This window comes from Hipposideros armiger, unplaced genomic scaffold (assembly GCF_001890085.2).
Source record: "Hipposideros armiger isolate ML-2016 unplaced genomic scaffold, ASM189008v1 scaffold_560, whole genome shotgun sequence".
In the NCBI taxonomy this organism is placed as follows: Eukaryota; Metazoa; Chordata; class Mammalia; order Chiroptera; family Hipposideridae; genus Hipposideros; species Hipposideros armiger.
This window is the reverse complement of record NW_017731910.1, coordinates 983478-997636: the sequence shown is the minus strand read 5'-3', so window position 1 is coordinate 997636 and position 14159 is coordinate 983478. Positions and strand designations below refer to the sequence as shown.

At 40.6% G+C, this 14159-nt stretch overlaps 1 protein-coding gene across 2 annotated transcripts in view; it reads left to right on the top strand.

Moving 5' to 3' along the window:
- The first annotated feature begins 2865 nt into the window (after positions 1–2865).
- Positions 2866–14159, top strand: part of ABCB4 (ATP binding cassette subfamily B member 4) — a 55058-nt gene continuing 43764 nt past the window's right edge. For both annotated transcript variants that reach the window (XM_019623719.1, XM_019623721.1), the window contains exons 1-4: positions 2866–2935; positions 3134–3219; positions 7235–7289; positions 10210–10360. In XM_019623719.1, the coding sequence (XP_019479264.1) occupies positions 3140–3219; positions 7235–7289; positions 10210–10360 (286 nt within the window). In that variant the 5' untranslated portion in view covers positions 2866–2935; positions 3134–3139. The remainder of the gene's footprint in view (positions 2936–3133; positions 3220–7234; positions 7290–10209; positions 10361–14159) is intronic.

Sequence of the window (14159 nt, the reverse complement as noted above, 5' to 3'; positions counted from 1 at the left end):
TTATTTTCATGGTGAGACCAGTCAGATGGTTTCCTGTTTTTCTTTAGCGTGTTCTGTTAGATGGTGGAGGCTTGCAATAAGTTGGATAATTTAAATTAGCCATGGTTGTTGTTTAACCAAGCAAGCCTGATAAGAGAGAGGGCAAGGGGGCTGCAGTTGTTTCCAAGATGGGTTATGAAGGAAGAGAGCACATCAAGGAAGTGAAGAACAGTTAAAACGTGGTAAGATCAATGGATTGGGGGTGAACGTGTTTAACCGTCTGACATTTGACCCATCTTCTCCATCCCCATTTCCTGCCCTACTTAAGATGTCACTAAGGACATTGCCTGCATTAGAATTCTAGCTCTGTCCATTTCAAGATCTATATTTTGTTCCACTTTAATTTTGTTTATCCCTGTCCAAAACACATGGCCTTAATTACTACAACTTCATAATAAAAGTCTTGATACCTAGTACAGCCAAATCCCCAAATAATTTTTCAAAATAAAGGTGAAATAAATTTTCAGGGAAAAAAAAAGCTGAGAAAATTCATCATCAACTAAAGGAAACACGAGAATATTCTTCATGTAAAAGGAAAATGACCCAAGATAGTGGCTCTGAGACGTGGAGAGAAATAAAGAGCAAGAAAATGATAAATGTATAGATAAATCTAAATGAATATTGACTCTATAATAATATTATCATAAGGATCATAAACAGAGAAAATGAAAGTACTGTCCATGACAACAATAGTCTATAAGTCAGAGGTGGATAAATGAGGCCTGAGAGTTCTAAAATCCTTACATTGTCTTGGAAGAGGAAAAAAATACCAATGATTAGTGAGAGATTTATGTCATAATCTCTAGGAAGGAGTTAACTATCAAATAGATAAAAAACAAATGTATACTTAATAAGTTAAGAGAAAGGAAACCTAAATAATAAAAATATTCGATTAATCCCAAAAAAGGCAAAAGTTAAGATTTAAACAGATAGAACTAGTGGAACAAATAGGAAAAGTAAGGTAACAGAGTGGTGGAAGGGCATTAGCTCCACATCAATGAGAACAATGCAGAAGTATCTGAATATCCTGCCACAAAGAGAAAGTCAAGGTTTCTTACAACATGAGTGTCATTGAGAAATCTAGTTTGTCATAGTGGCTTAAATATTCGTTTTTGAATGAACAAATAGCCACATGGATGCACCACATAGGGCTGTTTCACTGTCATCAAGCAGATATAAAAGGAGCCCTTGGAATTGGCTCTGACGCTGGGAAATACACACAGTCATGTAGGCATGACTCGTCTCTCCACAAACATCTTCTTGTGCGATATTCTCACTTGTGTCTTCTGAGCACTTCTTACAGGGACAGCTTTGTGAACTGGCTCAGACAGGCAAACATGTCTTATTCCTGGGTGCTTTTAGTTTGTTTTTGTTTTTAGTTCAGAAGCTTCCTACCTCCTCAAGTATCTCCCTCAAGATTTCTTTATAGAAACTGCAAAAGCTGTCTGTCATCTCCCCATAGGATAATGAGTTTTATAATGTCCTCCAGTCACCACCAAGCCTTCTTTCAGATGAAACAATTCCAACTGCTATTTAGTCCCAGAGTATCTTAAAATAGTGATCTGACCACCAGTTAGACTTGTGAAGAGGAGGAATTCTGGTTGATCCAAGAAGAGAATCCTCATGGTTTAGGGCTGGATAAGGAGAAAAACATTTTGAGGGAAAATACTTAAGTAAATTAATTTCTATCACATAATTCCAGAACATTCTATAGTTTCAATCAACTCTCAGTATATAGTCTTCAAGTCAAGTTCTGCCGAGCTCAAGGCAACAGGCAGAGTAGATGGAGATAAAGAGGCCCGTTTAGAATGGCAGGACTGCTGGCTCCTATTCCAGCCTTTCCTCAACAGCCTCTTCTGATCTTTCAACTGTAATTCTAGTTTTCACTTATTGTGTGCCTCCTATGTGCTGGGCATTTTACCCACATTATGTTTAATCCTAATAACACTCCTGGTTTACGGACTCAGAGACTGAATCATGAATTAAATAAACCTGCTCAAGGCCAAATAGCTAGTGAATGGCAGAGGTGAGACTCATACCAGGGTCTGTCCAATAACACCTCCTCTTATACCATGCTCTGCTTGGTAACGTATTGCTCCTGGGTTTAGACCCTTCCTTTTCCGATGCGTGCAGAGAAATCAATCAGAAGGGACAAGAAAACTGTACAGGAGACCTAAGTGGGCGCTAGGTTTAGAGACAATTTAGTATAGGGAGAGGTCCAAGGTCAGAGCAAGGAGCCAGGAGAGGACACTGGACTGGACCCTGGTCCCGCTGATGCAGACTGAGGCAGGATTTGTAAGTTCTCTGGGCATCTTGTAAAACAGGCAGGTTCTGAATCAGGCGATCTCTAAAGTCCCTTTAGCCCAAAAGTTCCGTCCAAGTATTAAGAAGGCACCGACAGCATTCCTCTTCTCCAAGGATCATAACGTGTTTATTCCGGGTCCTGGTTAACCCCCGCCATCCCTGGAGCTGACTGGGTTTGGTGCCACCGGGACCAGACCTGGGGATGCAGAAGTGGGAAGCGAGTCTAGTGCTGTCTTGATTGTCCAGCCTCCAAAAAACGGTCTCCGCATGGGTTTAAAAAGAAAACTGAGAGCTGAGGGAGTGTGACAGTCACTTTTGGAGGCTCGGGTGCCCCGCAGGCGAGGCTCTCCGAGCACCCGGCGGCACCCGGCTGATCGCGGGCTTACAGCCGCAGCTGGCGCTGCCGGGCCGGGGCTGGCGGCTCGCCCGGGTGGGCGGTGGCCGCGCCGGGCGCCCCCGGCGGCGAGGCAGGCATCCCGGGCCCCTCACCCGAGCCGGGCCCGCAGAGCGAGCGCGGCGGGCAAAGTCCAGGCCCCTTGGTCGCAGCGCTCCGCGCGCCCAGCCGCTCGGCCAGAGACGTCCGAGGTCCGAGGTGAGGGAGGTCCCGGGGCGCCGGGAAACCCCGGGACGGTGGGCGCGTGGCGGGGACAGCGGGACCCCCACCCGGAGCCCCGGGCCCCGCGACCGGTGCGCACGCCTCGGCCCCCTAGGGCGGGCCTGCGAGGAGGCTGGTTGTCCTCCCGGGGCTGGAGCGGGTGCACTGGGACCTGAAACTGTGGTTTCTCCCTAGGCTGAGATGGATCTTGAGGCGGGAAGGAACGGGACAGCCCGACGCCCCAGGAGGGCAGAAAGTGATTTGGAGCTGAGCGGCAGCAGGTACATCACCAGGCACCTCTTTTCCGTTATATGCGAATCCGCGGGGCCAAACTGGGCCTTGGGAAGAAGTTGAGGAATTTCTGTTTGATGCCTTCGGCCTTTGTTTTGGAAGCTGCTTTGGAGGGTCTCGTTTGAGGTTCTGACCTTTCTCAAGGAATGTTACTGAAGCTCCTTTTTTGCAACAGGCTCGGGAAACAAGAGGCTGTCTTTGAAAGTGCCCGCTTCCCTTTGTGCAGGGGGATTCGATGAATATCTGTGTTGTATAACATTCCTTGCATTATATAACTCAAAACTTTTACAGATAACTTTCATAAACATCATATGATGTTTCATACTTATAGAGCATCAGACAATCTGCTGATGGTTGTGCTTTTAGAATAAGGGTGGTGAAGCAAAAACTCCCTCCTTCCCCCTTCCTATTCCTCTTCCTCCTTGTCTCACTGCCTCCCCCTCCCCCTCCTCCCAGCGCCAGGCGGGTGCCGTATTTCTCCGCCTTCCGCGGTGAGGTGGGGAGGGGGCCCCAGGGCAGCCTCATTCTCCTGCATCCTGCGGTCCCGAATCAGTTTATATTCAAATGCAAGGGGGAAAGGAAACATCAGCGCTTCCTTTGCGTGCGCGTCTTTCTCCCGGCGCTGGCTCTTTGGTTCCCGGGGGGCCTTGTTAAGGCACTTCACAGGCCTTAGTAAGAACAGAAATGACCAGTCAATGGTATGTGGTCTTTGTTTCCTCTTTCGCTGTGGGAAGTGAATCATTTTCGCCTTTAGCCTCATATAGTTTATGAGGCTGTTATGGTCTCTGAGTTCGTACCAGGCCATCCAGAACTAATTGACCTGTGTCATCAAGTGATCACGCAGGGGGACAAATTTATCAAGTTCTCTAGTTAGACAAATTTATCTAGCTCTCAAGCTGCAAGGGGCCTGATTAGCCAACTGAAATATGCCTATCTGATGATTAAACCGAAGCATTATTTTAGTCCGTTAACTTACTCATACAGTGACATTGCTCTGTTCCTTCCCAGTACTATGGCTCCCATTCATAGAAAATTTCGTTTGCCATATAGAATTGGAAAACTGATGGATGGTAGCATTTGTACCAGGAAGATGTGGTATTCATCAGCTGGGATTGACTATGAAGCTATAAATAGATGGCATTTTCAGGAGGAAGGCTATTTATTGCCCTGGCTGAACATTTGATGAGTGTACAAAGGAGCTATCCCTGCAAAAAAAAAAAAATGCAGTAACACTCCAGAACCTAAGGAAATTCTCAGAAGTGGCGCTCACAGCCTGATGTTGGAAAGCAGAAGTTCAAAAGAGAAATACAGAATGTTAAGAATACGCTAAGACTGTAAGATTATGAAATTAAATGTCATGAGACTAATTTTTTAAAAAAGCAGACCAAAGCTTATACATTCAAGGGAAGTTAAGCTCACTTCAGTTACCTGGGACCAAGTGGAAGTTAGTTACATGCTTACTCCAATCATGCTGCTATTGCCAGGGGCACATTCTTTTGAACATGTTTAGTGACAGATAGATGTCTGTCGTTTGATTTTAGCAAATGTTCTAAATAATTTAAAATCAAGTTTTATGAGTAAAACTTTATCACTTACCTGGAAATTTAAGCCAAATACATTCTAGGTTAAAAAAAAAATCTCTGCCCTCGTGGAGTTTGTTGTATGGCAAACAGACATAAATAATACACGTGCTAAAAAAGTAAACTGCAAATATTAGAAGGTAGTGTGTGCTATGGAAAAACATTAATCAAGGCAAAGGAAATGAGGAGTGCAAGGAGTAAGTAGTTTGCGATTGTAAATAGGATGGTTAAGGTAGGTCTTACTGAGAAGGCAATATTTGAGCACAGACATGAACGCAGTGAGAGGGCGAGCTGTGTGGGTATCTGAGGGGAGAGCATTCCTGGCAGAGGTTACTGAAAATGTGCAGACCCTGCAATAGGAAAATGTTTGGTGTGTTCACAAAACAACAGAGAGGCCAGGGTGCTGGAGCAGAGCAAGCAGGCACGGAACTGAGAAGGGCGGTTGGAGAGGCAACAAGGAAACAGATCACATAGGGCCCCCGAGGCCAGTGTAGGACTTTGGCTTTTATTCCCAGAGAAATGGGCATGATTGTAGGCTTTTGAGCAGAGAAGTAGCATGCTGCAACTTGAATTACTATGGCTGCTGTGTTGAGGATTGACTAACGTGGGCATAAGTGGAAGTAGTGAGACTAGGCAGAGGTTCTCCTGGGCTATTGGGGTAGCAATAAAAGTGGTGAACAGTGGTTGAATTCTAGGTGTATTTTTAATGTAGAGCAAACAGGATTTCCTGACACCACTCCTCATCATCCTTCAGAAGAGGGGCCCTTACTATTTTTAAATCAATATGAACTTTTTTAGCAAAAGAAGAATTTACAGTGGTTTTTCCCCCACCACCCGCCCCTTATCCATGGGGAATATGTTCCAAGACACCCCACCCCTCCCCTGGATGCCTGAAACTTCAGATACCATGGAACCCTACATATACTGTGGGTTGTTTCCTGTACATATATACCTATGATCAAACTTAATTTATAAAATAGGCACAGTAAGAGGTTAACAACCATAGCTAATAATAAAATAGAATAATTATACTATAATAAAAGTTATGTGAATGTTCTCTCTTTTTTTCTTTCTCTGTCAAAATATCTTATTGTACAGTACTCTCCTCTTCTTGTGGTGAGGTGAGATGATAAAATGCCTTATTAAGTCGAGTCCTTTTACCTTTTCACTTAAAGAAAGCACTTTATGGCTTCTCTTTGGCATGTAAAAATTGTCAGCATCGCTGCTCTTGTGTTTTGGGGCCATTGTAAGTAAATTAAAGGTTATTTGAAGACAAGCAGTGTGATGCTATGACTGTCGATCTGATAACTGAGACAGCTACTAAGCTAAGTGACTCCCAGGTGGGTAGCATCTATAGTGCAGACATGCTGGACAACGGGATGGTGCATGTCCTGAGCGGGATGCAGCGGGACAGTGTGAGATTTCATCACCATATTCAGAATAGCATGCAATTTAAAACTTAGGAATTGCTTCTTTCCGGAATTTTCTATTTAATATTTTCAGACTGCAGTTGACTGCGGGTAACTGAAACAGTGGAAAGTGAAACCGTGGATAAGGGGGAACTGTAATTGATTTGGCAGACATTATTAACATATTCATCTTGACTCTGTGTGAGCTCTGTGAGGCAGGTGACCATTTCTCATTTATCCAGATATCCTTGTAGTACCTTGGACAGTTACCTCAGTTACTTGGTGATTGCTGTGTAGTATTAGTTAAACTGGATAATTTTGACAGTTTGTGGACACCACTGTTTTATATTTATACGAGGTCTGACAATTAAGTTTGTGAACTTGTTGCAATAAAGTTGCTAACCTTTTTTGCTATCAGAGGGATTATTCATTATGAACTTGTACTAACTGGACAGTTAACCAAGTTTGCTATTTGGAAGTGCTGAAAAGGCTGTGTGAAAGTTAGACGACCTGAACTTTTTGCCAACAATTCATGGTTCTTGCATCACGACAATGCACCAGCTCACACGGCACTGTCTGTGAAAGTTTTTAGCCAGTAAACAAATAACTGTATTGGAACACCCTCCCTACTCACCTGATCTGGCCCCCAATGACTTTTCTTTACCCGAAGATGAAGGAAATATTGAAAGGAAGACATTTTGATGGACATCAAGGGTAATACAATGACAGCTCTGATGGCCATTCCAGAAAAAGAGTTCCAAAATTGCTTTGAAGGGTGGACTAGGCACTGACATCGGTGCATAGATTCCCAAGGGGAGTACTTCGAAGGTGACCATAGTGATATTCAGCAATGAGGTATGTAGCACTTTTTCTAGGATGAGTTCATGAACTTAATTGTCCGACCTGGTATGAAAATATTATAATAGTTGAATATGATAACTACTTAAATTAATATTCAATTGACTGGGAAGCATTTTGTAATAGTTTCAAATTCAAATGATTATATTTTTTCACAGCAACCAAGACAGGAAAAAGATGAAGAAAGTGAATTTGATTGGACCATTAACGTTGGTAAGCTGTGAAATAATAAATGTGAATAATTCTTTCCTTCATTCAAATTTGGTGTCTTGGATCAGTAGTTATACAGCCAGTACTTTAAGATTGTCTACACGCAGTGATAGATTTTCCCTGCTACACCTGTGCTGTCTTAGGCTGGTTCACTGTAGCCATGGCCCACATTCTCAAGATGGATGATAAAAGAGGACGGGATAGGCTGGCTATGAAACAGAGCAGAGCTAACTGGTGTACAGGGAAATTGAAAATAGAACTTATATTTGGAGCACCAGACAAATAATCAATTTCAGAAAAATGCATCTCTGCATTTGTTTCACAAAACCCCCACATATTTAGCTTAAAATAAGCTTGCATATAAAGACAGTGATTGTTAACTATAGAAATCTTAACACAGTTAAGAAATCTGTGTTCACATTTGGCTTCCAAGAGAATTGACTAAATATAGAGTAACGATTAGGGACTTATTATGCGTTCAACAAATGTCTCAGGGGCTTTCTCCATGCACAAGCCAAATCAACGTATTTTTGGAAGAAGTCTAATCTGTTTTTCATTTGTAATATGTCTCAGAGAGGGGGCCCAAGAAAGTGCTTGCCTACTTTTGGTAAATATGATGTGTTTCAAACTGTGATAGCCATTATCCAATAGCAAAGGAGGTGGTATTAAGTGGCTCATCAGCTGAAATCTCCAACTTAAGTAAATGGGCAAAAAGACACCAAAACAGCCTAGGTCTCGGATATCGCTGCAGATTTCTCATATCACCACAAAGCCCCTATTCATTCCCTTCTCTCTTATTCTTGTTATGTTTTTGTTTAAAAGTCTCAGAAAGAGTTTGTTTTCTTTAATTTAGTGCTTTAGAGAATATTGTAAAACTAAATATGGTTTTAATGTACAGATTTTTAAATAGCCTCCCACAGAAAATAAAATACCACAAACCTTAAAGTAGAAACATGGAAAATTTCATTTGAATGTAAAAGTTAAAATTTAATTAAATTTAAATGTAATCTTTTTCAGACTCTAAAAATACTTTTTTTTTTTGTCCTAAAAGAGGTTCAGGACAAACGTGTACTCTCTTTTTCTCCTATTTTCCTCTTTTTTTATTTTTCAATTACAGCTGACATACAATATTAGTTTCAGATGTACACCATTGTGATTAGACATTTACAAAACTGTACTCTAACGAAAGTTAGAAATGCTTTGTTTTTTTGAAAAATCACTGAAAACAAATTTAGGTTTACTTAGGATGTTGCTGTGAAATTCATGTAATTTTAAATTTACGCTTAGAGACAATAAAATTTTATTTAAGTAGTTTGGGAAGCATTTAAAATGTTCCTCAATTTCATGTAAATGTTCAGTAAAGAGAACATTACATGATGACCTGGCCTTGAACTTGTAACTGTAGCTGATAGACCCAAGTGCTCTGTCTCCCTTCCCCAGGAGCCACTAAATTGAACCTTGGGGACACTGGTCCCTTTTATAGCAATTTTAAGGAGGCTTCACCATGTGTTCTTGTTTCGTTCCAAGCTCCACCTGGCTTCTGACCCTTTGTCTCTTCTGGCACTTGTGCTTGCCCTGCGTGTTTGATGGTGGAATTTGGCCTTCTCATACTGAGCTTCTGGAACTCTCTGAGAACAGTTTGCACACATCCCCCCTCCCCACCATGTGTGTCTGACCTCAGCCTGACCTGGCATGTATTGATCATGTCTGACTCAGCTTCAGCTCTCAGGAACCCCACTCTGTCAAGTCTGACTCATCACCCATTGTCCTGATGACTGTTCCTTGTCCCCAAAAGGGGCTTGGGGTGGGGTGAAGGAAACGGGTAGAGGGGAGAGGTTAAAAAGAGGGGTGAAATGCAAGGAACAGAGGGGAAGGTATAGACATGGAAAAATAAGGTAACTAAAATGTATTCTGGAAGAAGAGGAAAGAAGAACAAAGAGAGAGCCATTGAACAATCAAAATGGGGAGAAAAAGTGAGAAATTGGAGAGGACTAGAAACACAGTGAGGGAAGAGTCTCTGTAGTATGATGACACCGGTCTGCTACTTAGTTCTTGGGTGTTGTGCACGTAGCTGTGACAACTGGTATCCACCCTCTAAGTGATAGTACTAAGTACATCGTACATGGATAGTACTGAGTTAAGACCAAGGTCCCTGGTGCGGCCCACGAGGCCTTTTCTACCTCTCCCTAATGTCATCTCCCACACTTTGCACGGTGTGGAGTTACCTGGGCACTTCATGCCATTTCTAGTCACCTTGCTGTTCTAAGCCTAAACATTCCCCATTTCCTCTGCATTCCCCAGTTGTTCTTCAGCTAACTCCCCCAATCCTTCAAGATCCAGCAACAAGCATCATCTCCATGAGCAAAACTTCCCTAAAGTATAGTTAGGCACTCCATAATGTTTGTTGCACTTCACTACTGAGCTGCCTTTTAAAACCTCATAAGATGATCTTATCCTCAAAACTTATAGGGTCTGTTTCTCCCATTTGTAATTCTCCCTCTGAAACATTCTGAATGTCATTTTAAAGATTGTGATGTAATGTGGTGTGTGTGTGTGTGTGTGTACTTAATGTCTATTCCTAGCCGTTCTTTATTCACTACTTCAGGAGTTCTGGAAGCTCAAACAATATTTCCTAGTAGAACCAAACCTTTATCCCATCTGATTATATTGCAACCATTCGATTAAATAAGATACTAGTTAAACAGAGTCATATTGATTTCTTCACAGAATACAAAATAAATAGAATCATGAAATTAATCTGTCAATGTTTTGGATCATAATTTGTTTTCTTCCTTAACATTTATTTGCAACTACTACTGATGTATTGACCTTAAATAAAAATCAAAGAACATACAATTGTGAAAAAGAGAAGTTCTTTCCCACAAGGTAATATAAGTATTATTTTGTTTCCCCTTTTTTTTAGTTTCGATACTCTGATTGGCAGGATAAATTATTTATGTCCCTTGGCACAATCATGGCCATAGCTCATGGATCAGGTCTCCCCCTCATGATGATAGTATTTGGAGAAATGACTGACAGATTTGTTGTTACGGCAGGGAACTTCTCTTTTCCAGGTAAGCATTTCTCTACTTTTTGTTAATGCACCAGGTGAAAGATTAGAAGTTGATTTTGCTGTTTATCATGTACTTGTTTAATGATGGAGACATCTGGGTGACTCCGGATATCACAAAAGAAGTAAAATTCTCAGAAAATTCCTCAAATACTCATTTAAATTTTAAGAAATAGGTGTATGCTGTTTGACAGGGTAGAAATATACAGAATGCTTTGCCTCTAAATAAAGTAGGAAGTCTGTATTTGAGGACAGTGCATCTGTAACAGTGTATCTATGCAGTGATCACTGGTGAATTTCAGAATACTCCAGCTAGCATGCTAGTACTACTTAGCTGTGTTCAGTTTGTGGATCTGTTTCTGGCTTTCTTTTTTTCTCTCCCCCACCCTTTTTGTTTAAATCATCGCCATTTCATGTCTCTAATTTTTGGATCAACCGGGTTGGCTGGAACTTGATATAACACTTTACTAAAGAGTGAATGGATTCAATATGAGAATGATGCGCTTTGAAATGCACCCAAAGGACTGTAGTTAGTGAAGGGCCAGAGGCGTCCTGTAAGCTAATGCCATCTAAAGGGGAGCTGTGGCCAAGTTCCACATAGAAAGGAGGAGTCCCATGCATCCTACCGAGCCTGAGGCTTACTTCCTCCCCAGACACTCCGCGAACACCAGACCGGAGAAGATTGAGTGGAGCTTTACTGGTACACAAATGGTGGAATATAAGGAAAAAATACCAATAAAGGAAAGGCAGCTTTCATAACAGACACTTAAGAAAAAGTGGACCCTATCATTTAGATAATAGTAATAGTAAGATAATAGTAATAGTAATAGTGTTCGCTGATTGAGAAGTACATATTTGGTTAGCATTGTAGTACTTAAGTGTAATTACCTCAGAGAATAGGATTTCTTGATTTATATAATAGGATCTGTTTACATGAAAATTGATAAACATGAATGCCTTTTAGAAATCAAAAGCGTCCTTTGAGTAGAAAATAAAAGCTCCTACAAAAAGTTTATTTATTCTCAAGTACTATGGACAACCTCTTTCTAATAAAAATAATTCCAATAATAGTAATCTTTCATTGTATTTCTTATCTACTGGATCCTCTCTCACTTAATCTTCAGAAGAACAATCCTACACAGTAGGCAATGTTATCCTCTGACATATAAGGAAACTGAGGCTTGGAGAGGATAAATAACTTGTCCAAAGTTACATAGCCGGTGAGTGTCAGGGCAAAACTCAAATCCAGGTCTTTCTGCTATCCAAACAATGCTCGTGACCATATAAATACATTACACTGCTAATGTAAATAATTGAGCTTTCTCTTTTAAAAGAATGTGTTTGGGAGAGTTTTAAATGGATTACTGTGTTTAACCAGCAACCAAAACTTTAACATAAATACCATAAAGGTAAAATTGGAGTAATATAGGATAGTTTTAAAAGTCTTTAAGTAAATGAGAGGTAAGAATTTTCCATTTCTTTTCTTTTTCTTTTTTAGAAAATCTATAGATCTATTATGCGTTAATTTTTTATACACATAAAGTAGGATGATGCCCATATTTAGACACATTAATAAAAAATTGGTTTCTATTAAGTGTTTAAAAAATCAGATTAACAGGTAAATGAATAAACAAAAAGTGGTATATTATACAATGGAATAATATTCAGTCTTAAAAAGGAAGGAAATCCTGACACATGCCACAGCATGGGTGAACCTTGAGGACATTATGCTAAATGAAAAAAGCCAGTCACAAAAAGACAAAGACTGCATGATTCCACTTATATGAGTTATCAAGAGTAGTCAAATTCATAGAAACAGAAAATAGAATAGTGGTTACCAGGAACTGTGGGGAAGAGGAAATGGATAGTTGCTAATGCATAGAGTTTCAGTTTTGGAACATGAAAAAGTTTTGGGGATTGGTTGTACAACACTATGAATATACTTAACACTAGTGAACTGTACACTTAAAAATGGTTAAGATGGTAAATTTTATGTTTGTGTGTATGTTATCACCATTAAACTTTAAAAAAATCAGATTAAAACAATGCAACATACTAATCATAGATAAGTTAGCACTTGTATCCTTTTTATGTCTTGTTTTTAGAATACCAGCTTCTTTTTTACTTGTTTCTAATTATGCAACTGAATGGCTTTGAAGCTGGACATGGCAGACAGGTGCCGTGTGCTGTGCCCTGGGCCACATTCAAGGTCTCTCTGGGAAATGGCACTGAGCAAGTCACTTACAGACCTGTGTTTGCTGTAGTGCTAAAGTCACCAGAGTTGCTGACTTGGTTTCAGTAGCCTCCAAATTATATGACCTTTGGTTTTCTATAGCTACGTTTGCCATTAGGCCTATTGGCTATCCTGGGGGATTTGGAATGGGAAGTCCTTCTTGTGTTATTAATTTCCAATGTCCACTCTTTGTTAGTTTGTAAAAGTAATAACCTCATACCCCTTTGGAGGAAATGAAATCTGTAAATTACATACCCACTTTGCATCCAGAGAGCTCATTGATATGTTGAGAGTTATAGAATTTAGCAACAATCATGGAGGTTGAGAAAAGACAGAGTAGTACTTAGCTGTCCTTGGCTGAGCTGGAAGGCTCATCTCATAGAGATGATGTTTATTTAGAGTCTATTCTTTAGAATTGTTGGATTCTTGGACAGCTAGACTTAACAGGAGCCAAATGAGAAGGGAATGTTAGAAGAAAAAATGGTTTAAATTACAAGAGGGTCTGACAATGATTCATTATGAACAGAGCCCGTCCTTGTCAACAGAATAAAGCCACTCCGTGACAAGGTCATTCGCTCACAATGACTCAGTTGTGCAGAAACTATGCATAAAACATTCTGCATCCAAAACCTTAAGGATGGAGTCAGAGGAAACAGTTTTTCTGCAGAGTATCATGAACTTGACATATTTGATGCCAAGTCTATGTGACTGTAATAATCTAGGATATTCTATGGGGATCTTGATATACCTTGCTTGTCCTTGCATTGCCTTGAGGTTGAGAGGAAAAGGCATTTTCCTTGAACCTCTTGTTACCTTAATTAACTGTCCATACTGCCTAACCTGCCTGCACAAATACCAGCTCTTTGTTTCTATATGACAACAGGCATCTTAGGCAGAATTGAGGAAGGCAGACATTGATTTACTTTGAGAGTCAAAAGTGACAGCCAGGACACCCTATGTTGTCTCTCTAATAAGGTATACAGTTATCATTTAGGCTCTTCACTCACCAGCTATATGACCTTGGGAAAGCTATTTAACCTCTATCCTTCTTACTGTTCTGATCTTTGAAAGGTAATCATAGACTTACTGATAGAATCAAATGAAATGATTTATGTAAAGTGTATGGATCATAGTAAATTATCAATACATGTTGGGGGAAAGTAGCTGTGAGAACTTGGAAATGAAACAACCACTCTAAAATTCTATTTCTTTATCTGTAAAATGGATGAATTCTATGAGAGCGCTCTAATGTGAACAGGAAGGTTCAAGATTCCCCCATTTCCTTGTTAGGGGAGGCATTCAGGTAGACGGAGTGGGGGTTTTCCATCTTGACACATTAGAATCATGTGGCGGTATTTTAAAAATATGATCTCTAGACTCAGTCAGAGGTTCTGATTTATGGTCTTGGGTGAAGCCTGGGCATCAGTATGGGCATCTGTAAGTTTTTCAAGCTCCCCATGTGATTCTCACAGGCAAATAGCATTGAGAGCCCCCAAACCAGACAACGATTTGGAGATTGCTTGTGAGACTGATTGTTTGTGAGACTGACTGACGCATAATATGTAGCATC